The sequence below is a fragment of the Ptiloglossa arizonensis genome, chromosome 13 (assembly GCF_051014685.1).
Source record: "Ptiloglossa arizonensis isolate GNS036 chromosome 13, iyPtiAriz1_principal, whole genome shotgun sequence".
Classification (NCBI taxonomy): domain Eukaryota; kingdom Metazoa; phylum Arthropoda; class Insecta; order Hymenoptera; family Colletidae; genus Ptiloglossa; species Ptiloglossa arizonensis.
The window spans coordinates 3,363,264-3,388,211 of NC_135060.1; the positions used below are offsets into that span (position 1 = coordinate 3,363,264).

General features: G+C 45.7%; 1 protein-coding gene across 6 annotated transcripts in view; it reads left to right on the forward strand.

Annotated features, from left to right (window-relative positions):
- Scalloped (TEA domain transcription factor 1 homolog scalloped) overlaps positions 1–24,948 on the forward strand; it is a 240,967-nt gene that overhangs the window by 166,623 nt on the left and 49,396 nt on the right. For all 6 annotated transcript variants that reach the window (XM_076325394.1, XM_076325392.1, XM_076325397.1 and 3 more), the window contains one exon: positions 22,145–22,269. In XM_076325394.1, the coding sequence (XP_076181509.1) occupies positions 22,145–22,269 (125 nt within the window). The remainder of the gene's footprint in view (positions 1–22,144; positions 22,270–24,948) is intronic.

The following is a 24,948-nucleotide window of genomic DNA, read 5'->3' on the forward strand; positions in this document are numbered from 1 at the left end:
TGGATAATTACCTACGCCCTTCGCCACGCCTCGTCTCTCTTTATCTCTCTTCCTTTCTCTCTCTCTCTCAGTCTCTCTCTCTCTTTCCATCTCTCTTCCTCCGTCTCCCCTTTCTTTCTTTTTCCGCGACTTCCTCGTTCTTTTGCGACACGCGTCGCGCTTTCGAGCGTGCAACTGCACGACGATGAGCTCGTCGCTTTGGTTCATTTAATAGATTGGAACGAGGAACGTTCATCGTCGTCGAGGTACCGAGCAATCTTCTCCCACCGAACCTATCGAATAACTCTTATTGTTACCACGAGTGCTAATTCTTTTATCGCGAGTGCCAAGCGTCGCGAGTCGATTCGTATTCAATTTTCGTAGAAGCGATTCGAAACGAAACAAAGAACGGATCACCGGAAACGATCGTATCGTTGTTGAAATTATTTTCAACGTACCTTGAACGAGTTTCGATTCTTTTATTAAAAAAAGAAAAGCTCGTATTAAATTTTCCTAGTATTTCGAAACAGGGATCGCCGGTAACGATCTTATCGTTGTTGTAATTATGTACACGTTGGGCGGGTGCTGATTCCTTTATTACGAAAACCGAGCGTTAAGATCGATCGGAGCGATTTTTCGTATTAAATTTTCCCGGTAACGCGAAACAATGAATAGTAGATCGTTAGAACCGATCTCGTCGTTGTTCGTCGGAGTCGTTCGTTCCATACCTTTGTTCGTGGTTTCATTCAAAGAAATTCGTTCACCGTAATATCGACAAGTTCTTCCTTGCAGTTTCGAGTATACGTAACCGAAGACGCGAAAGCAAGAAACAGATCCAGCAAATATTTAACGAGCAGCAATATCCGTGCTTTCGATTCCTCGTGCAAAGGAATCGCGTCTCGAATACTCGACTGTCGCGATAAACGTTTCTAAACCGCTTCCCTCCGAAACCGATTCAACGTTACAGTCGATTGTATCGGATTGTTCGGAAAGTCGTTTCGTTTTTCTTTCGATGAAAATGAAATACGTTTTTTTCAGAGTGTATAAACATTTTATTAAATTATATATTCTCCACTTTGGAAAACGAAATTATTCTCCGAACAACCCGATATAACAATTTAACCATCGACGGTACGATTCCTTGTAACGATCCAATGCGTTTGTAGATCTAACGTAATACTCTCCGAAAGGTTGGGAAATATACGAAGAGAATGTGTACGTAAAAAGATAAGGAGAAATATATCTATATATTTATATTCACCCACCAAAGTCCAAGTAATTTTTTTTTCATTTACCCATGAACGACTCGGGGAAAAAGTTGTCCGTTGTCGTTAAAATTTCACCAAAGTCTAGAATCGTTTTTCCCGAATTGAAGATTTTCGAGTCCCCTCGTTTCGAATTTCCAACACCCCCACCCCCCCAATTTTCCAACGCGACGCCCGAAGCTGTCTCCATCGTTTCTCTTACCTGGCTGTTGTATCCAGCAGTCGCGTCTCACGAGGATCATTTAACCGAGATAATTGCCAAACATTGTTTACCTTGTTAGCCGTTAGAAGCTGGCTCGTAAACTTGCGCGAGTTAATAAGCAGAAGCAAGCAAGCAGGTCGGAGGAGTCGAGCAAGCTTGAGTGCGAAACCGTGTGTAAATTAGCGTCTTCAATTTGTAACCATTCGCTTGACTTTACGCCGCAGTTCCGAGGGGTTTGGCGAAAGACGAACACCGGAATAACGCGATGGCGGCGCAGCTGCACCGAAATGCGGTGGCGGCTCGAAACCGAGCGCGCGCGTCCCTCGAAAAATACCGGGGACTCTTATCGAGGTGCCGATCGCAACGAGTTTACATCGCGTTCGAGTAACGCGCGCGAACGATCGTCCGATTCGAATATTCTACGCCTAGGATACTCGGTTGTTGGATAAATTACACGCTCGAAAAGAATCGTGTTTCATTTTCGTGTTTCATCGAGTCTAATTCGAATATTCTGCGCCTAGTGTACTCGGTTGTTCGATAAATTATACGCTCGAAAAAAATCGTGTTTCATCGAGTCCAGTTCGAATATTCTACGCCTAGGATACTCGGTTGTTGGATAAATTATACGCTCGAAAAAAATCGTGTTTCATCGAGTCCAGTTCGAATATTCTACGCCTAGTGTACTCGGTTGTTCGATAAATTATACACTCGAAAAAAATCGTGTTTCATCGAGTCCAATTCGAATATTCTACGTCTAGGATATACTCGGTTGTTCGATAAATTATACGCTCGAAAAAAATCGTGTTTCATCGAGTCCAATTCGAATATTCTACGCCTAGTGTACTCGGTTGTACGATAAATTATACACTCGAAAAAAATCGTGTTTCATTTTCACCGGGGAAAAAAGAAAAAGAAACGAAACGACTTCATTTCTACGTAGCAAGGAACAAGTTAATTTACCGTCATTATCGGTACTTCTCTACTCGAAGTTGCAAATTAAAGCGCACGAGTAAAAAGAACTTTCGATTCGATCGTGTTATCCGCGAGCCGATACTGTCCCGTTGCAGTGGCGTAATCCTAACGCGAGAAATTAAAGACACCGGCCTCGCGCAATCATTTTCTCCGAAAGCGTGCACAGCCACGATACAAGAGCCGAGATGAAACCAAAGCGGATCAGAAGTCGCTCGTTCGCTCCGAAATTTTTCGCAAGATTGTTCCGCGTGTCGTCGATCGTCACGGTCGGTCCTGTTTTCGTTTCTCTCGAGACGAGGGAGCGAGCAGAATCGTGATAGCAAAGCGACGCGACGCCGATGTCCCGTTCATCCTGATCTAATAAGCGAGAAAGAGACCGTCGCGACAATAAGAGCGGATTACGACTCCGGAAGCCACCGTGACGAATAATCGAGAGACGCGGAGCGTAGGCTACCCCTCTGCTGCCACCCCCCACCCCCGTTTACGTAATTCGAGTTAATCTTCCTGTCGTTCGACGGAATCGACTTTACGATGGCCGATCGTCTCAGCGAACGCGTTTCCTGTTTTCCTTGCCGGATCGGTGCCGCGTAACGCGCGCCCGCGTAATTACACGAATTATGCCCCGAGCTGGCCTTCCATACCCGTCCCGACCACCACCCATCCACCATCTCCCCCTGTCAGCTCCTCTATGGTTCCTCTCTTTCCTCTTTTCATCCGCCTTGGAACTGGTTCCTTCTCGGAGTCTGAAACACGCGCGCACACCGGCCCTCGTCTTATGCAAATCGATTAACGGTGCATCCACGCGCTCCCTCCTCGCGGCACGATATTGCCCGATAAATATTCACCGTGGCGTCGCCTCGCTCCTTCGGCCCGGTTATCCCCGATCATTTTCCAAATTACCGGCCCGGGGACCATTCGTACACGACCAATTGCCAATTTTTCGTACGCGCGCGCCGCGTATTCCGCGAGCGTCGTTACTTCATCGCGCGCGTACCACGTATCTCGTTACGCGACGACTTTCGGAACCGTGTTTTCGGAGCGCGTGCGAATTGCTACGGATCGATCGAGCGTTATTTACGGCTCGGTTGAAAGAACAGCTGGTATCTCGTAACGTGTTCTATCTTTGCGAATAATTGCTAACGTTGAATACCTTGCAATACCTTCCCCGGAGGAAACTACGGTTCTGGTACGAGTATAATGCAATTTCGGTCTGGTTTTCTACGATGGAGAAAAGATTGATTCTTTGCGTAAAATTTATCGCAGGATTTATTTCAATTTCTTCGTTTATTTTTCATTCGCATCGCGACTCGTAGCTACCGCTACGAGATACTGGCTTGTGCCGTTTCAGCCTCGACGTGTGGTCCAAGGATGCGGTAAACTTGCAGCGAACGGATCCTAATGACTCGATAAAGGTATAGGATAACGATAGCTTTGTAGATCTTGTAATTTCATCTTCGATTATGAGCATCGTTAGATCACGATGGGTAACTTCGTTAGTGACGTACGGAGCGGCATCGCGAACGGGACTCGAGCTTTTAGATTGAAATTGTTCCAGGATCGCAGCGGTTTGAATTACTACCTCTGCTCCAGAATTGCATCCCGTCTGTCCATATTGGTTTCAGAACAGGTTTGCACAGAAGCGGTTTGTTTTGATGTTTCAATTTCGTTTTCCAAGAAATCGACACAGGTTCTGGCATTTTTTCCAAGACACTCGATACGTTCCGTCCTAACGCCGATCTTTCATTTTAGCGTTCTCCGTGTAGCGAGTAAATATTTCACGATAATTTACCGCAAAGTTTAAAATACGGAAAGGTACGAAATTCAAAGATACGCTCTTTTCACTATTATCTTTACTGCAACGTTTTTCTACAGGAGTTGTATATTGCAAAGGTTGTTTTACAACTGTAGAAAAATCGAGATGGATAATTCTAACTTCTACGTTCTTGACCAACGATGAAATTCGACGATCCGCAACAGTTAAATCGATCTACTAGAATCGTGATCCGAATATATCCGAATATTCCTTTACAATTTTTGCATATGATTCAAAGTACAATCGTTCCAGAATCAACTGTGAAACTAACGTCAGACTTTGTCCACCGTCGATCGATTCACTGGCGAAAAGATTAAGAACCGACTATTGACCATCGTTGGAATTCACCGATGGTCGGGTCCGTGCTACCGGAATCGTGATCCGAACGAGGTGATAGAATAGGTGGCAGGTAGTCGTTTCGTCGAGACTGTTCTCCATTGTGCATTGGACACCGGAACGAAGCACTGGGATCGGGCTAAACGCGAGATCGGAGGAATAGGATGGAAAGGGTAGGAATAAAGGAAAGAAACGAGGAACCGGTTGTTGGGTTTCCAGCGGTCTTCTCGGCCGGTCTCGAGAACGATCGGTGCAGCCGAAGAAACGATCCTAGGCTCGATCGGCGATCAACGGCACGACAAGCTTGTTTCTGAAAACGAGGAGCCACGAGGTTTCCGTTACCTTTGCAACTTCTTCGCTCGCCTGGTTCAGCTCCCGCGTCCTGTTGCGCTCGTGTATCCTTCTGCGGTGTGTTCTACCGTGTTGTAGGTAAACCGACACCGTGGATAACATTTCCTCGGGCCGGTAGGAATCAGCTGTTCGATGGAACCGACCGCAAAAAGCGAGCATCGGGGATCACCTGTCGAGCAAAAATTGATCATCCGCGTGCAAATCACCGCCGTTCGGCTTCGTTTATCCTCCAAACTCGGCTTCACGGATCGACTTTACCCGATTTCATCGAGAAATACACCATCAGACGAGATTCACTCTCCGAAACGTCTCTCGGTTCTTCCGTCGTCTTCGAATCGTCTTCGAATCGTCTTCGAATCGTCTTCGAATCGTCGTCTTCGATTCTACACGAACGAAACGGATCGCTCGATCGTCTCGAATATTTTAGTAAACGCGTTTTCATATTTTCTCAATCTCGGTTTCACGATCGCTCGATCGTGTTTTTCCTTTTACTCTTCTAAAAGGTCTAAACGACGCTCTCGTTTCGCGTATCGCGAATTTTACCCCCGTAGCTTGAAATATTCCCGTCGCCGTGTCGTTGCAGCGTTTTCGAGTCGAGTGCAATCGCTCTTATTCCCGGCGTCTCGAGGTTCTCGGTTACATCAGCAATGTTTCCGTGGCCTTTGTTGGAAGATTGCATTATTCGTCATTAAAACGATATTAGCTCTCACAGCGGCGCGTAGTACACTCGTGCTTACGTACAAAGTAGATGATATTAAAATCAAATTTTCAGCGTACGCGAGGCTACGGCGCGCTTCGCGTAAAATGCGAAACGCTTCTTCCACCGGTTGCTTGACTACGAATGCCGCGGTCAACGTAACACGTAATTATTTCCGAGAAATAATTCTACCGGTACTCTACGCTCATCGAATGTAATTTAAGAAAACTTTCCATACGGTAGTTCGAAAGAAATTAGTACCGCGAACGCCACGGATAAATTCTTGCGCACCGTTTGCTCGTACGCGCGATTCTTTTTTTTTTTTTAAATATCGATATCGCACAGAACGTAGAAAAGAGTCGAAACGTGTTACGAACTTTAAGAGAGAATCGGCGCGTATTTAAATTATCTCGATTACGATCGCAGCGTTTCAGTTATTCCGGTTAAACAATTCCAAGGTACAGTGTATCGCCGCTCTGTTCTTTGTATTTATGAACAAACAACGTGTTCAATTCGTTCTGTAGCTTTTCGCGCGATGCAGATCGTACAAAGACGATGTATCGCGGGAAGAAGAAAATATCGGTGAGTCGACAAATATAAGTCGAAATATAAGGAGCGTCGATCGATGTTTTCCTAAATCCACGTTACGATAAAATTACGCCAGCGCATATATATACACGTGGTAGGTTGTCGCGATAGTGGTTGTTGTTATCGGTTCTCGTTCCGCGAGTCCAACGACGCGCTCTCGTTTTCCACGGTTATAATAATACGGTTAATGCTTGTTCGCTTTCGCGGGCGTATCGAGCACGCTTCTTTCCTTATTCTCGAGAAGCATTCAATTATTGACTCCGATTCCAAAGCCGGGGCATTAGCATAACCTGAATAATTCATGCGCGAACGGTTAATCCGGCAATATGTAAATTAATCCCACTAATTGCGAGCAACAATATGCGAACGTTGCGACGCGAATCGTCGAGCGCGATTTATGTACATATTTCGCGGGGCGGGTTTAACGAGCCAGCGCGACAATTTCGCGGTTCGAGTGTCGATCGCGAAACGAGGATGACGGATCCGAGAATCGGTGGGGGGAACAAGGAGGAGGGGAGAGAGAAAAAAATACGTCCCCGTGGCGTCGTGTCGCGAATTATTTTATCCGTAATTGCCGCGTAAATCGACGTCGCGCGGCGTCGCGAACCGAGCTCGAGCACCGATCGATCCGTCTTGATGATTTAACGGGGGCCGCGCTTCGCCGAGCGACGCACGAAGATACATCTACCCGGCGAACCGTAAATATTAATTGCGACGACGAACACCGCTGAAAAGGGTGTACGTGTAATTAGCACTTAAACTGCGAATACATTACGCTTGGCGGTAAATTGAAAATTTTCAGCCTTAAACCACCGCGGGTGTTCACCGCCAACCCCTCCCGAGTAATTAGGGTGAAACACTTGTTACGTAACCGGTGGAACGGGCTCGATTTGACCGCGATCGAAACGACCGAACGCGAGCTTTTCTGCGACTTGAACGTTGCATTCGCGTACGTTGATACGCGACTTTGATACCAGCGGAGCAAGGGGACCCGAGATGATTACCAGTCCGCGTCGAGGTGCGAAACGAGGGTCCAGTCTCATTGGGAGATCGTTTCCAGACACCGTTTCCGATAAATGTCGGGATAGGTCAGTGGGTGTGCACCAGGGAACAATGGAATCCTTTTCGAAGGATCTGACCTCTGGCCAGGCTTCTGAGTTCAACTTTCCAGCGAGTGTCGAGTGACTTGACATTTTCCGTTTCGTGTACGCTCGTGGTATTTAGCGTTTCTATACGATTTTTATTTTTACGCGTTTCACGCACATTTGGCACAAAGAAGCGAGCACACCACTGTACGGTTTCAGGGCTGGGTGAAAATGGCTACGTTTTAAATTCGTTACGACCGATTGAACATTAAACCGTTTTATATTCTTAACCGATGCACAAGCGGACAAGGATTCGATCGTAGGCGATTCTTTTTGCGCGTTTGCGTAACGATGAATTCATTTTAATTCGTATACCGTGCTTTGCGCGTACGCGGATGAATGCGTTTTCAACGTAGGAATATATTTTTAAAATACTCGGTAGACGAATCAATTTTTGTACGATCGATGGACAACTGGTGGAATATTGAAATATAACATTTTCAGACCTCTACGGCAAAATTGGAGTTTTTTGTGCATTTCGGATTATTTAGTCCGACCACTATGGCGATCCTTATAAGCATCCAGTCCAGGGATGGAGAACCTACGGTCTAAAGGTCTTTTTACACATTTTGTCCATTGTATATCTTTTTACGAATCGTACATTCCGAAGTGGCGTGTATCTCGATCGATCGAAATAAGAAAATCGTTCTTTTTGATGAAACAATGTCAAAGAAACACTTCCACTTTCTCTGTAGCCTCGCGCTAGCTTAAAAAACAAGATGTTCTTACCAATACCAGCTGCTTCTTTCGTAATCTTTCTCTCACCAATTGAACCTGCGACGAATGTACAGTCTGTCCGCGAAAAGAAGGCAAACGAGTGCTTCCACTTTCTCTCTAGTTCACAGTCTAGTGTCTTCCTCTCCATCTCCCGTGTTATCAATTACAGCGTCGAAGATCAAATAGCCGATAACGACAGCTGACTCAATACACTGTAAATTGTTATCTTCTTTCCCAAAATAGATCATTAAAGCCACAAAAATTTCGCTGCGGCAATTACAAAACCAGTAGAGAAGATAAAGCGACCACCTACAACTACAAGACGACTACCAACTTCCAAGGAGTCAGAATCAGAACATCGAATGCAAAAGTACCCGAGCGTTTCGATAGAATGTATCGAAACGTATCCGAGAACGAAACGAACCGGCGCGTCGGGTTCTAGGGAAGATATTTCACCAGCAATTAATCCCCAAAGCGGAGCCCAGCGGTTTCGAGCGAAGAGACGCGACTTTTGAAAGCTCGGTTCGAGTAGGTAGGCGGGATAAAAGGCCAAACGACGGAATCTCCCGCGACAAGACCGCGTGGAAAAAGCTCAAGGACGCACAATTAATTCACCGTTAATTCCCGGGTATCCTTTTCAACGTCCGCGACGAATCATTCCGTTCTAATTTCGCTCGAACGCGTAACGAACTAGCGACGCAGGGCAAATTGCATCGCGGCCGTGGCGCTAATCGCTCTCCCTGCCAGCGTTAAAAGAGATACACGGGTCTCGCGTGGCTGAAGTTCACCCGGTGCGCGGTTAGGCTCGTTTCTTTTCTCCTTGTGCGACGGCGGTGCCTATTCAACGCGTCATTAACGGTAAAGAGGAGCATCCTGGAAAATAAATTCGTACTATCAACGATAAGCAACGTGGTCGTCATCGGGTTAGGCGGGTGGTGCACCGCAGCCTCTGTCGCCCCGCTAATTGAAGAGCTTTCACCGCTGACGGCGGTCCATTCGGTAACGCGCGATTCTTATCGCGCGTCCCATCTACTCTTTTCTCGTGGAATTGCAATTAAGAATTGAAAAAACCACGTGTGAATATCGCGAACGAGGCGACCAAAGAGAGAGAGAGAGGAAGGGAGAGAAAGGAGAGAAAAGACACGGAAATGGCGGCTCGGTTAATCGCTTACCAGCTCTTCGCTCGTTTCCTCCACTTTGTTTCCTTCCTCAATGGGCTCGTTTTCGCCCGCGCCCGTGGTTCGTGCGCCGACCTACTGCGGACCGACTCTTTTCTTCGCGTTTAATTCGCGACACCTGGCACTCGTCGATTCCGTGCTGTCTGTTCCCGTGTTTCGAGAACGCGGTTTTCACCGCTTATCTATGCGCTATCTCCGACAGTCATCGGGGAGAAAGACCACGCGGCGGCCCTCAAACGGATCGTACACGTTTGCGCTCCGAATGATTGTTTTTCTTTTTTTTTTTATCGAGTACACCGCTGAATTTCATCGAGAACAATCTCGGGAATTTTTCTTACGGGAATATATCCACCCGAGGTCTTTTTAGCGCATGGATGATTCTTAGAGGTTGTAATTTTAGTCGAGAGCGATTTTGAAATCTTTTTTTTTTTTATAATGTGTAGGACTTTGAGGCTATTGAAACGATTGAATAAATTTGGAGATGTTCTCGTTTCGAGACTCGATTCAATTTTCAGTACGATCGATGCGCGTCGAACGACGATGACAAATTAAATTTAAACATTTTTTGGTACGTTTGATATAAATCTTGAAGAGAATCAATTTCTATCTTGAAAGAGTCGAATACACTCTTTCCACGTTTTCTCCAATGAGAAGAAAATTAAACGGAGTCTCATTCATCGCTTAATTAAACCATATTTTTCTCGCGGAAGAGTAATCCGACGTATTCGGCTCGGTTAATTATAATTTATGCACGTATTCATGGCTACGCGCAAAGATGGTGGTAAACTGCCACCGTTTTACCGTTTTCTTTAAGCTTTTTCTTTTAGATTAATCTTCCAGCCAAATTTAAATATTCGCGTACTAGATTCTGTTTCACAGATTTTCAATGTACGAAAAATGTTTGTAATTTTTTATTAACGCGATATCATCGTATCGTTCCCGAGAGAGTAATTGTTTCCTAGTTTGTCGCAAGTAGATCGTTGATTTTATGAACTTAACGATGTATGCTAATGCGAAAAACGTACGCAGGCAGTGTTTCATAAATTAATACAATAAAATTAATATTTCATTTCGCACAAGTGCATGTATTTTGCATATATTTAGCATACCTTTAGCATATATTTTTCGTACACGCTATTATTATTTGTTCGGGACACTGAATAATTTTTCGATAATCTAGAATGTAAAGAACAAAAGAAACATTTCTTTAGAGTATGCACATCTTTGATCTCTCGAACCGAATTGCGCCGTTCGACGCTTAAAAATCATTATTTTCCATGGCAGAAATTAAATTTTTACGCGAACGATATGACTGAAAAATGATTCTTCAAAGTGTTCTTGATCCAAAATTCGATTCTTCAATTTTATTCAAAACATTCCCGATACCATTAATAAATACAATATACACTTTTTGTAATCATCATCGAACGTACCTTTACTCCATCAAACCTAAGAAAGATCGAAGATTTCCATTTAAAATTCTCTCCCACAACATTGCATAAGAAATCCCCAATACCGCCAAAGAATACATAATACATTCCCCGCATTTGTCATCGGACACGCGTTACGTAATAGAAGTTCGGTTTGTTCGTTTCGCGGCACGTTAAATAATTTCACACCACTTGGTGGAGGGAAAATCTCAGCGCGGATGAAGCTCGAGAATTAAACATGGCACGGCAAAGTAAAAGTTCGCGTCGCGCCCAGGGTGAGTTACAAGTATCGTGATTGTCGAACCTGTGAAACGGAAACTGCGACGAGAGGTGAGAAGAAAAGACGTATCGCGTACTGCTCCTTCTCTCTCTCTCTATATATATACACATCCCTCTCGTTTCACGGTGCGTCCCCTCGTTCGATCGTTCCGTGATCCAATCCAAACCCCGCCACCCCGTTGGTCGCAACCCCAACTCGACCTACCGTAAGCCTGAAACTCGAGGTGTATTCCCGTGGAAAGATTCAAGTGCGTTTATTATTTTTCCCCCTCCGTTCGTCGATGGTGCATGCGCGCATCCACCGTCCTTCTCGCAACCACCACCTTCGGGGGGATGAATCACTGTTGAGGCTCATGTGGCCGCGTACAAGTGGATATATGCGAGGAAACGAGGCGCGAATCGGGCTTGATTCTTTTTTCCGTTTTTTTTTTCTCTCTCTCTCTCTCTCTCTTTTTTCAAGGGGCGAAACAGAAAATGGTGGGAAAGAGGAACGAAGAACTGGAGTGGCGAAGCTAGAGCGAGAAGAGCGGAGAAAAATGGGGAGAGAGATTAATTACTGTCGTGCAGTGAATGGATGCACCTGTGGCCTCGAAGCAAGCTTTTTTTCTATCGGGTGCTCCAGGAAATTAACCTTCCCTGCTTGCCAGTTGAATTCTCGAGTTTTTACGGCTCTTCGTGCGCGGTTTCCTTTTTTTCATCGGTCCCTCTTCCTTCTTTTTCCGTTTCTGCTCGAAACGGCGAATGTTACCGATGAAACGGACACTCTCTATCGAGCTTAATATTCTTCTAATTGCACCGCGCCTTTTCTGCTCGCTGTTAGATTCACCGAGGCGAGGGTCGCGCTTAGAACGAGCTGATTACGACCAATTATACTCGACGTACTGTTCGTAAGTTCGGGTTCGTTGAAGGTCTAATTAAAATTACGAGGAGAAATGCGAGGAATTGTCACCGGGGAAAGAAAACCTCCACGAAATGGTATCGCGAAGATTACGAGAGATCGTCCGATTTGTCTACCGGTTCTCCTCGAAGATCCTCGAAATTGGGAATTTTCTTCCATCTTATTTTCGATCGCGTTTACTTTCCAACTGGATGGAATTTTTTTAACGATTTTTCATCGATTCGATCGTCTCTCGAGGGTCTGTCTCGTGGAATTGGCGATCGATCGAGATTTAAAGGGATCGCGATATTCGTTGGAACGTTTCTATAAATTCTGGCGATTGTATCGAATGAAACTCGGGGCGGAGAAAACCCGTGTCGTATGGAATTGTCCTATCCGTTGAATCGTAAACGTCGCCAAAAAAAAGTCGTCGAATTAACGAACCAACGAGACACGCGACGAAATGAACCCCCGTTTTAATGCCAAGTAATTAATTCTCACGAGACATACATTGCCCTCGCTACGTATTCAGACTTTTTAGCACATTGTCCGCCACGTCATTCGTTTATAAGTGACACCTACGTTTCAATGCGCGTACAAAGCCGCGTTATTCTTACACGGATTGCATTCAACGTTTCAAAGATTCGAAAGCTTAGAATACGAAATCGTTGATTCGGAATACCGTTTTATTTACGTTAAAATATCGCGAGTATTTAAAATACTCGACAGTATTTTTCGATAACTCTCTTTGTAAACGACTCGTAGATATTGGATACGTTAGATGTAGAAAGTTTGTAAAAAAAATAAACCAACGACGAAAATTGAAAATGGCGAACAAAATTGGGAGAGATATTTTCCTCCGTTGCGTTTTCGTAAAACGAGAAATTCTAACGATTCGTTAGCTTTGTTCGCTTATCGAACGGATAGTGTACTCGTATTTATCTTCGAGGCTCCAAGTTCGTGGAACACGTAGGGGATAAAAATTCTCACTTTACACAAAGTTCTGGAGGAAGATCGTTCACTTTGTAAAGTCTCTCGAACGACGTACGTACCGCGTACGAGGAGCACCCTTCATCGTCTTCTTCTTTTTAAACGACATCTTGTCAAAGCGGAAAACATTCTTTTGCCCTTGTGTTACGCGAGCCGTAAACCGTGTACTTTGAGCACGACACCTTATTGCTCTTCAATAATTCGAAGATAAGCGTTGTTAAAGTGCATCGAGCTACTACGATACTTAATGCGATGTTTTATCCAGTGTCGTGTAAAAAAGGCATCGTGAAACGACCCTTTTACAGTTTAGTAAAATAACGCGAAAGAAGTACGCGTTCTTTCATCTTTCGAGTTAATTCTCTCGTTGTAATAATTTCGCTTCGAGAGGAACTGACGTAAACCGATACTCGTTTTTAAAATCGAGAAAACGATTAGATCGAATCGAGAAATAAATATATTTACGAAAGAGATCGGTCGTGAATTAAATAGAAAAATTGTATCGTAATTCGAATTTATTATTTTGCGTAAATCGGACCGTAAAAATTGCTAGAAAACCTGTCAGAATTTCGTTCCTTTGGTAAGAAACAATTGAACGAATTTCAGTCTGTACTCTCGCGTGGTATCGTTGGCCTTAATCGGCCGAGATAAAACGTACAACGAAAGACACTCGGTGAAAATGAATGAAAAACTCAATCGTTTCTTAATTACAGACGGTTCGTACGTTGAATACACCCTGTATCTCGATCTTTACCTGCCGAGACGCAGCGCTACTTAACCGTGAATCAAAAGCTCTCGGCTTCGGCTCACGAAAAGGCGTAATTCCGCGCCGACGACTCTCGCCTTGCGCCAACTAAAAGTGTTAATTACCATTCGGTAGACTTTGAAACATTCGCGGCTCACGATTACCGTCTTTGCAGTCTTGTCGTTCCTCTTACTTTTTTCTCCCGGCGACTGCTCGAGAAACCATCTCGTCGAACCTTAAATCTTGGAGATCTTTCCCTCGGAAAGGTTCGCTCGTGGCACGAAACCCGCGAGTTTCCACCGAATAATGTTCGAAAAGTGTTCCGATAATTTCGCGAAACGGTATCTCTCACGGTGGTGCATCGTCTTTGGAATATTTTCCGAAACGAAATCGTTCGCGAGTCACGAACCAAGGGAATGTTCGCGATCTCGAGCAGCGGGTCGCGCGACGACATCTTTCGACCCGGTGAATGTTTATCATCGTCGATAATATCGAAAGGGTTCGCGTCGCGGCCAATTAGAATTCTCAACGATTCGTATAAAACGTGGTTATAACGCAACGAGGATCCGGGCAGCGTCGTCTCTTAATAAATTTTACGGCACGGTAGCTCGCAGCGTGCGGCATCATGATAATAATTTTCCGGGATATTTTCCAACGAGAATATTCCTTTATGTGGGTTAAACGTAGATTTAATTATATTATATTACAATATCGCCGTCATTATATGTCGTGAATGGTAATTTAATTCCACTCTCAAAGGCATGAAAATTACAATATCCGTTCATGCCGCACCCAGACCTACCTTCTCTCCTTTCGTCGTACCTTTGATATCGCGTTTCCACCTCGATTCTCGTCCCGTTGACAATAACTTCCTACATTTTCTATCTGCTCTTTGATAACACTTCGAACGAAGGTAACCTATGTGTCGTCGCGCATCGAACATCCTCTCGCGTGACTAACAACGATCGCTCCGAGCGTATGGAAAATCATTTCGGAGTCCCTCTCGGTCGAATTTCTCACAACGAAACATTTCACGCGTTATTCGAACCTCGGATTCTTTCGTTATTAGGAATTTTCGCGACGCACCCTGTACACCACGAGAGACAACTCGAGAGACAGAATCCAGTCGACGAGAATCGTTCGAAGTTTGATCAAAAATGAAAAACGAAGCTTGCGAAAACCAGTGGAACGAACTCGTATCGATCGACCGTTGAAATTTCATCGAAGATGGCAAATTGAGAGCAGACGAGTGGTTTTCAATGACAAAATGTGCAAAATGAAAAACAGGGTTCGTAGAAACTTTCGGGGGAGAATTTGAATTAATTATCGATCGAAAGTAATTTCTTAACTGATAGAAAATTGAAAATAGTGTTCAAAATTTTGACTAAGCACGATTCATCGTGGATTGGTCCGCTTCTTCGATACAATATCGATCGTTCGAACCGAGATTTTTACAAAGCTACCCATTGTAACTAATTTTCGCTCCACGGTATCGATACTTTGTACGTCGGTCGTTTGTAAACGCATTCGTAATATTCCATAAATCTTGTTGGTTTATTTAATGGATAAACGCAGAACGCGTTTAATATTTCTACGAGAATTCCGCGATAATTTCCGAAGCAATAGCGGGGAACTACGCAAACGCTGAAACGGCAGATGTGCATTTAACGCACGGCCTTGCTGATTGCAACACTGTTTTGGCAAGCCACCTGTACCCGGAACGTTTTCCTAATAGACGTTTGCCAAATAGGAAACTATTCGAAAGAGTACCCGAACGGTTGTAGAATACTGGCTCGTGTCGAAGCGTTTTTCTATCGCTGGTTTTAGAACCGTCCAGTGTATATAGTAGATTCGGAGCGAGTCGATTCTCGATTGTGTCGCTCGAAACGATCGGCGTGTCTCGAACGAGAAGGTAAAACTTAAGCTACTCGAAAATATTGCATGAATCGTCGTGTCATGGGTAACCGGAAATATGTCACCTGGCAGGAATTAAGAATAGTGTCGGGTCAGACATTTTATTCGACCTTCGAAGACTCAATTGAAGAAAAATTGCCCGATAGCGTTTACATTTTCCTTAAATATGGGAATTCTTCTTAATTTAGGTAACATCTCTCCAATTCCACACAGTACCTACCACGCGTATAGAGTGCAAGGATGTTTGCAGCAACTCTCTTCTGTGCTCATTCTTTGCAGATTTGTTATACGTCCTACTATACATATAAAATAATTAACCTACGGAAAGAAGAATTGAACTCGCGTAGTTCTCTCGAGAGTATCGTTCCCGCAAGATGACAACTTGTACGACGTTCGTTTTTTCGAAGCGTTCCTCCTCGACTTCCTCCGATCGCGAAAGATTTGAAGGTAGATCGTCGACGGATACTTGCGAGTAGTCGGTTGCCTCGCAACGGTGTCCCCGTGTTTTGATTGACTCGCGGGCGTCTTCGAAGGCAAATAGACGCCGCTGTAAAAAGAATTCGGTGGGTCTCGGGGCGTGTGTCTGGAAAACTACGAGGACGAGTCAATGTCGCTAAAGGATCGTAGGTGGTACGTCGGTGTGTTTGTACGTGTTATAGCGTGCGGTGCGGGCAACGTAGGGACAAGAGAGGCGATATATAATGTTCCGCGATATTAAACGGGACGCATTCCACCGAAGCCACCCTCTGGTCCCTGCTATGAATGCTTCTACGACCCCCGTCTCCTGTCTCACCCTCCCACCTCGCCCCGGCAAACCACCCACGGGAGCTAGCAGACCTGGCCTATTCGACCAGGGCTACCCCCGAATGGTTATACGCCAAATTTACAGCTTAGCCAGACCCACCACCACCCACGAACACGCCATTTACTACACCCCCGGGGACTGGGAACCGGATACGCGGCTCTATGACGCGTTTGCTCAAGGATAAAGCTGCTACGAACGATTTACGGATGTCACCGATATACGCGGACCAACGTTCCTCGAGCATTCGGTTTTTAAAGGGATCGCTTAAAGGGAAACCACCGATTCTTAATTAACAATTTACAGCGCGTATTCACGAGCGTATTTCACGGTTACGCCGTGTTTCACGGATACGTGTAACGGGGTTGCTCGAATCGGTTCTCGTACACGGACCATCGTCGCGGAGAATTTTTCACTGAAGAAAACGAAACGACTTTCCGAACAACTCGATATTTTTCGAAACGCCCGTAAATTAAGTAACGGCTAGATTAAACGATGAACGATCCAACCTGTCGAGTTATTGAACGTCCTAGAAAACATTGCGTTACTGGAATATCATTGAGATTGTTTCGAGTTTCTAGTCGGCTCCGAAGACCTTCGTTTCTCTAGTCACTCTCGTTGTATCTACGGTCATCGATGTAAAGGGGATACCACGGAGAGCTTCGAGAACTCTCGAGAGATCATTCGATACCTCGATGCAGCGAAAGAACGACTTGACACGCAACTGTCGGAACTTGAAAGTCCTCTTAACTTAACTTGTCGCGTCGTGTGACGCCCACCTCGTTCGATCGCGTTCGTTCAAGAGTATACGATTCCCAAGGAAAACTAAAGACGGTCCTAACGCACAATTCCGCTACAAAACGCTATAGAAACCCTATAGAAAAAGTTTTTGGAGTCTAGAACGTCACGTGTCTCCACAGTACTCAACGCACCATCAGAGATACCCATGCCATTCGTATCTGGGTGACCCAAACGCTATAGAAACTCCATAAAAAGAGTCTTTGAAGTCTAGAGCGTCACGTGTCTCCACAGTACTCAACGTACCATCAGAGATACCTATGCCATTCGTATCTGGGTGACCCAAACGCTATAGAATCTCCATAAAAAAAGTCTTTGGAGTCTAAAGCGTCACGTGTCTCCGCAGTATTCAAGGCACCATCAAAGATACCCATGTCATTCGTATCTGGGTGACCCAAACGCAATAGAATCTCCATAAAAAGAGTCTTTGGAGTCTAGAACGTCACGTGTCTCCAGAGTAGTCGACGCACCATCAGAGATACCCATATCACGATAAAGGGAAACCGAGTAACCTTGAAATGCTCGCTCGCTGCCACTTTCCAGCTGAAAGTATAGCAAAATGGTTGAACGCGTTAAAGTTTTGCTGAACCGTGGTCGTTTGCTCGATGAAACGCTTCGCTCGTCTTACTCGACCATCGTTGGTAACGCGATACCAGCCAGCGATTTCCGCGTTTCCATTTCTCGCGGTAGAATCCAAACTCGCATCGACTGCGTCCCGGAATAGATCGGAGTGTCGTCCGTATTTATTATCGTGGGCGTTAACAACGGACAATCGGCGCAAAAGTTCGCGCGTTGTCGGTTCGCGACAAAGAAGCGAGTAGTTTCGCGTGGCACGGGTGAGTTATCTCCGGGTCTCATCGGGCCGTCCCTCGGCAGACGTCCGGAACGGTTTCGGTCGAAGTTAAAAGGAGACAAGAAATTTAGTTATGTCGAGGGAAACTCCGCCGGTGGACAAGGACGTTCCGGTCTCTCCCATGACCGGGAGTAGCCACGACATTCCAAAATGCTTCCCACCCCTCCCTCTCCCCCTCCCCCTTCCCTCTAGCTTGGGCTCCTGCGCCCTATCACGGCTGACCCGGCCATTCCCTATCCTTCATCCGCGCATTTCCATCCCTCCGGTGGGCAACCCCCGTCGAGCGCCGGGCACACCGAATGCAACCATGCGTCATCCGCCATGATCTATGCTTTCTGCCGTGCTGGCATTACGCTCGCCGGCGGTACACACGCGAGCGAGCGGACTGTGTGCGCGCACGCTCGCCCACGGACGCATTTACATAAGGACGTACACCAGCTTGCCGCCGAGAGATATATGAATCCAACGCTAGCGCGAGTACGCTCGACGACGCCTCGCACGCGTGTGCGTCCCTGCCTGCCTGCCTGCCTGCCTGCCTGCCACTCTCTCTCTCTCCGCTCGAGCTCGCTCGCGTCTCTATTAAAGCTCCGCTCATTTTCAGCGGCTTGCATATTGTGCCCGCGCGCAACCACCCCCTGCACCCACCACCACTGTCACACCCGCGAATATTCACCGGGTACGTCGGCCCACCACCGAAGTACTCCTTGCGCCGACCATATGCCCTCTACCCATACCCCAGGCTCGACTCTTCGTTCGCTACTTTCGCCACCTAGCTTCCACGGTCGTGTGTCGCTGACCGTTGACTCGCTACGATAAACCTACAAAGTCCAGGTACACGGAGATTCGCATTTTGGAATTTTCGTGAGGTAGAATCTCGAGAGAAAGGTGAACCTTGTACTTGTTCGTTCGTCAAACTCTAGGAGCGAACAGGACCCGAGGATTGGTTGTTCCGAGTCTTGCCTTTCGATACAGGTGGATACCGGGAAGTGGATGCTTTTGTGGTTCGCGATCTCTGTTAAATGCAGTTATAAGCGAGAAGCTTTGGTACACATCGGTGTTGCTCCGTTGTCCTTATTTACCGATACGACCAATGTTTCCGATAAGTGGTTCGAAGCTTTGCAGGCTACTACCGCGAACGACACTTTCTGGCTGTGGTTAAGAAGTTGGCTGCTTCTTTAGCAGCCGTAAACGTACGATTCTCTATCAGTGGATTCTCTACTAGATCTCATAGTAGTTCACTGACATCGATCGTCGTGCCGAGTGAATAGATCGAATAAATATTTGCATACGGAAGCGGTACGATAAGATAATCCCAAGTCGATCGATTCCTACACCGTGTAGAGGTAACCGTGTTAAAAATTGCGAGAAGGATTAATTCGAGGGATCGGACGATGAAAGATGGCCGATTTCACGTCGCGTCTGGTGTTCCGTGGGGCACGGTGCTCAAGGATCATTACTCGACGGGCTACCGCGTCACGGGAACATCCTTATTACGTAAGGATGTTGTATTACAGCCCATCGAGATTTTTGTCCTCGATCCCCACCGGTACGACATCCATGTATATTCATCGAGCACGCGAGCCCCCACCGAAGTCGTCCTTGCTCCGACCCTGTGCTATCTCTCCCCCCTTTCTCGGTTTCCTTTCCACTTTCCGTCTTATCGCTTCCGTAGGTGTTTGTTGCCGTTTGCTACCGTTGCGTCGCAACGGTAAACTCGCCTAGTCGAAGTATGCGGGGACTCGAGCTTCAGAATTTTCATAACCCTCCGCTGAGAGAACTACCGATCGGGACAACTAATGGACGAATAAAGGACACTCGGTCCAACGAGACGAGTCGGTGAAGGAAAACAAACATTCGCGTGGAATTTATGCGATAGAAAATTACAGACTGTGAATTTCCTCTTGTCTTGTTGTGCGTTGATCGCGCGCATTTGTTTATATCTTCTGACTGGCCTCGTTCAACCGAGTACAGTTGCTCTGTTAGGGAGTCACGGGGAGAGCAATGCACCTTTTCTGAAAAGTGGTTCGAAACTTTGCAAGTTTGCAGTACACTTTAAATTGGACAAAGAACGCTTGTTTAACATTGGCTCGCAGATCGAATCGTTTATAGCAAACAACGATATTCCGTTTCGTAAAAAAATATAAATGATCTCTCAAGCGTCTGTTTGTTCTCAACGGTGGGAAAACCAAAGATCGTCGAATCGATCTCGGTTGTTGTATGTTCACTGACGCCGATCGACCGGCCGAGCGAGTAGATCGAGTAAACATTTGCACGCTGAAGCGAAACGATAAGATATTTCTAACAATAAGTGGACCGATTCGTAAACTTTGCACCGGTAACGATGTTAAAGATTGTGGAAAGTAAAAATTAATGGATCGTTGAACGATGAAACAACCGATTACTATAGCAGCGTTTGCTGAGATTATCCCGATTATAGTTCAGATCATCTTATTATAAACGATTTTTCAATATTTCGAACACGAATATAACTGTTGAAGAAAGTATCACACGTATAAAATAATGTGGAAGACGCGTCGATAACAATTACCTTTTGATAATTATCTTTACAATTAGTTCGACTTTCACCGATGCTTCGATCCGAAGTATTGAAATTTGTTTCCTTTTCTTCGTTGATTCTATCTCCGGGCCGATGAAAAGATAACTTTGGATGTTTGAGAAGCAGCACGACATTCGAACAAAAGCTATTTTTCATAGTGCGCGAAGGGAAACGTAAACTAGTTATGGCAAGGTCTGATGTAACTGGAAGCATGCGTAACAGATTCTCGTTGGCAACAGTTTCTCGTAGTTTCGCGAGTGAAATTTCAACGAAAACTTTTCAGTCCTTTGTTTCCGGCTTCCTGAGCTTCCTCGGATAATCGATCGAGAGGTGATAGAGCTCGTGACGAGATGTCGTCAGAGTCACGGATGAAATTTGTAAACAAAAGTAGAAAGTAGACTCTACGAATCATTTTTAGATATTATGATAAGTGCAAGTGGTTCTTTCATTATGAGAGCTGCAACGAGCTCTTGTTAGTCCTTAGAAAACAATAACCAGGATCCAACGGTCCAGAAGGTGTGACTGGTCGAAATACACTCCAAAAGAAACCCTAACCAGAAACTTAACCTAGACCATTGGTTCCAAACCTCGTAACAAGTTCGTTACGAAAAAGAATGTACCTCTGTGCATTCAACCTCCCAAGATTTGCGTTAGGTCTATTTTAGATTCCTGGTTGGCTCAAGATCCTCCTTATCCTGATCCGGATACAATCCAATTTCGAATTCTGAGCTAGCCAGTAAATCAACCGAGTCCTAACCCATCCCCGATGCAAGAAGCGAAACGTCCGGTTTCCGGTCCGCTCGGAATTCTGGTTTCCGTCGAGGCGTTAAGAATCGAAATCGAAACGATCGACGGATGGTAGTCGGTGCGACTCGGTGCCGGTTAAAGGAAAGGTGACGTTCACCGAGATTAGAGGATCGCTTGGAACGCGACGGTGCGCAGCTTCCGTTGGTTTCGGGGTTCGTTCCCGCGAAAGGGATCCCGGTCGGTATTGCGGTCGTGGGCGCGGGGCAAGAGGTTTCCTCCGGGGGCTTAACATACACACTCCACCCCCGGTAGGCGGAGTGTACCGCCTACGAGCAACCCCCACCGCGGTACTGATACGCGATATCAGGGAACACTTGTTGCTCCGGCGTATACAGATTCTGTCCAGGCCGCGCCAACGAGCGCTCCACGGCGTGCTCCTGCCACGATTTTTCACGTGCTGATTTTTCCACCACCCCCGCGCGTTTAACCCCCACACCCCCAATCCAACCGTCCCGCTCGATCGCGCGCGGTCGACTTCCGCCCCGTTGGATTTTCGCGCGCCCCTATCGGCCGGGAACGATATTCCAAGCTCGAAAACGAGCCGGCCGCGAATTCCGTCACGCGGCCCGCACCACGACCCGGAGAAATGGAGGTGCAACGTTGTAAATCTTCGATGTTTACCGAATCGGCCGGCACGCGCGGTGCCCCGCTATGATACCGTCCCGCGTGTCGTTGCGCAACGACCACCACCCTGGCTACGATCAGTAATTCCACGTTCTCGTTAGGACTTTTTTTTCGCATCGGTGGCCGTTTAACGCCACCGTCATCGACGACGACGACGACGACGACGCGTTACACGTACGATCAGAGGTGTGTATTAATCCATCGGTTACGTTTCTTTTATTGTTACAGGCAGTGCGGTGGCTGCAGCCGACACCATTTCCGCGCCGTGGACTCCCGCGAGTTCCGGGCCGCCGCCCGACGCGAACGGCTCCGGCTCGGATACCAAGAACCTCGACGTTGGCGAAATTAGCGATGTAAGTCGAAAACAAGTCTATTCCTTACCATCATTGCGATCATTTTGTCGACAGATACCCGTCGATGCGTATCATCGATTTTTTCTTTTTTTTTTTGCAATCGTGTACACGATTCATACCGATCACACTGGCTAGAAAAATTATTCCCCCCGTTTAAGAATCTTCGTTTCGTGTTCGCATCTTCGGGTATCGGTTACTTTGGAATCGAGTTTTTGCAAATTTCTACCGAGTCATGTTTGTGTAATCGAATATACGGAAGATATAGAAGTGTATCGATGCGGTAATTGTTTAAAGTTAACGACTGTGAAAGTATTTCTATTTCTCTCGGATCTAATTTTTAGATACTTTTAAAAGTATCTATTGGGTTGTTCGAAAAGATCGTTTCATTTTTTTTTTTTTTTTTGTGAAAATGGAACACAATTTTTTTAGAGAACCTGCACGGTAAGTTGCGCGCGCAAATCAAGTAAAAGATTAGTGTTAAAATTCGGAACGAGTCGAGCCAAGTTTCCACTCGCAACGAACACTATCGCCCTTTTTCTTTTTCGCGTAGAACCGAAACACGTTACCGAGAACACTCGGAGTACTAATCGGCTGTAATATAAATCTACCACTCGACGTACTGTTCCGTTCTGGTGGCTCGACCGATTAAGATACGCGAACGTACTGTTTTCATTGTTTCGATTTTAATTTTAATTGCTCGGCGTTTCCTTTCATCGATAAGCGATCGCTCGTTGCGTTCATAAGTTTCACAAATCATTTTACAACGCCAGCCGGTCGGTGATTCATTTCCTGTATCAGCGATTTCATTTCTCCGTTCAATTATTCCCACCGCGCTGTTTCGCGTTACTTTTTATCCAATTTTATTGCCGGCTATTATTATCGCGGTAACGTAAACTTGGCCAGCGAGACCGCGAATGTTACTATTTATAATTGCACCTTTAGCCGCGAGAGATAATTCTGTAACGCGCGCAACTATTTCGGAGAATAAATCCAAACCGCGAAATAAGAAGAAAACGTGACACGAATGCACGCAGGTCGCTTCGAGCATTCTTTCTCAATTTTTAACAAACCGAAAACGATGTTTTACGCACCACGGGGGCTGAAAGATAATCGTAAGTATCGAGATTCGTGCAATTGTCGAGACAAGGGTCGTTCGTTCTTAATTATAAATAACTGTCCCTTCCATTTGTCAACGCGACGCAACAAACACGTTTATTTTGCAAATAACAATTGGGTAGACAAATAATAGAATTTTCTTTATAGATACAATTCTACGTTTCTTCTCCCGAAATTATTCAGGTCAATGTATTTCCACGTTAACAAAAATCGATCGAAATCTTTCGCGATCGAGCGTGACAAATCATACGTTTCGATGTTCCTCGAGATCGTTCGGTTCGACTTCGTTCTTACCAAAAGTGCCAAACAATCGTTAGTTCTCTGTAGAAAAAAAAATTAAAAAAAAAAAATAAAAATAACACACTCTCTACGAGGCGAGCTGTACAACACTTTCTCGCGCTACAATGTTGCAAAAATGTAAAGGCTTTCCCAGCGTGCTCGGTTCTGGATTACGCGGCACCCGCTATTATATCGAAGGAATAAACGTGACCGGACTTCTCAGAAAAGACTTTCCCTTGGTCGTTCGATCGTTTCACCTTCTACCTTTCGGCACTTGATCTAACGCGCGAAGTAATCGGCCGTTTCTCCTCCGTTCGTGCAACACGGACGTTCCCGATTCGTTGAAATTCCAACTTCGACCTTATCTTCGGTCCATGGCCCGTGTACGCGAACACGTACGGGAGGAAAGAGAGACACGCGCTACACGAGGCGCAAACAACGTGAAATTGGCCAGAGGATCTTTCGGATTGACAAAAGGAAATCGACGGTGGATTTCCTCGAACCGACTCGGCTACGTTCCAGACATGGTTTTACCGTTCCAGTGCAGCCCGCCTTAGAATTGGCTGACTACTGGAGAATTTTTAGAAAGAGACGCTCCGTATCTGGTCGCGTTCGCAACCAATGTCGGATAAATCGAATCGGAATCGTCGATAAATGAACCGCTTTCCCAGCCTCCTCGGAAAGAAGACCATCTTCCGCGAACTTTCTTGCGAATTTATTTCACCAACGAACGAAAGTAACGTATTGCTGCAAATTGGTGGTCGGGAGATTTTTTATAGCCGTGTGTTGTTCGGCACACCGTGTGGAATTATTTAGAGTACTCGTGTGTACGATACGATACGTTTACGGTACGTTGACGCGACGCGACAGTGGAACGTTTTGTACACATAATTCCTCTTTCGTCTTGTTGCTTTTACCAGCGACGAGAACGATCCAGTTGCACACTCGTCGATACGTATCGATTTACGAGCATCGTATGTACGTACATATATCGAAATAAGTCGTTCCTGTCGGTTAAGTGTACCTCGGACACCGAGTGTATGGTCGAAACCTCGGTAAGACAGTGCGGTTAGACGGATACATGTATAATCGTTTGAATAATTTTCGTTGTTTCTCGATTTTTTGTACCTGAAAGTTTCCCAAATTTGTACGAATCACTTTTCAAAATTTCCACCCCTCCTTGTGAAAATTCTTTTGCGAATACTCGATGGTATTTCTGTTAGAATTTGCCGGCCATAATTCCGGTTACGATTATCGTACACGTAGAGCTATAAATCTGTTAAA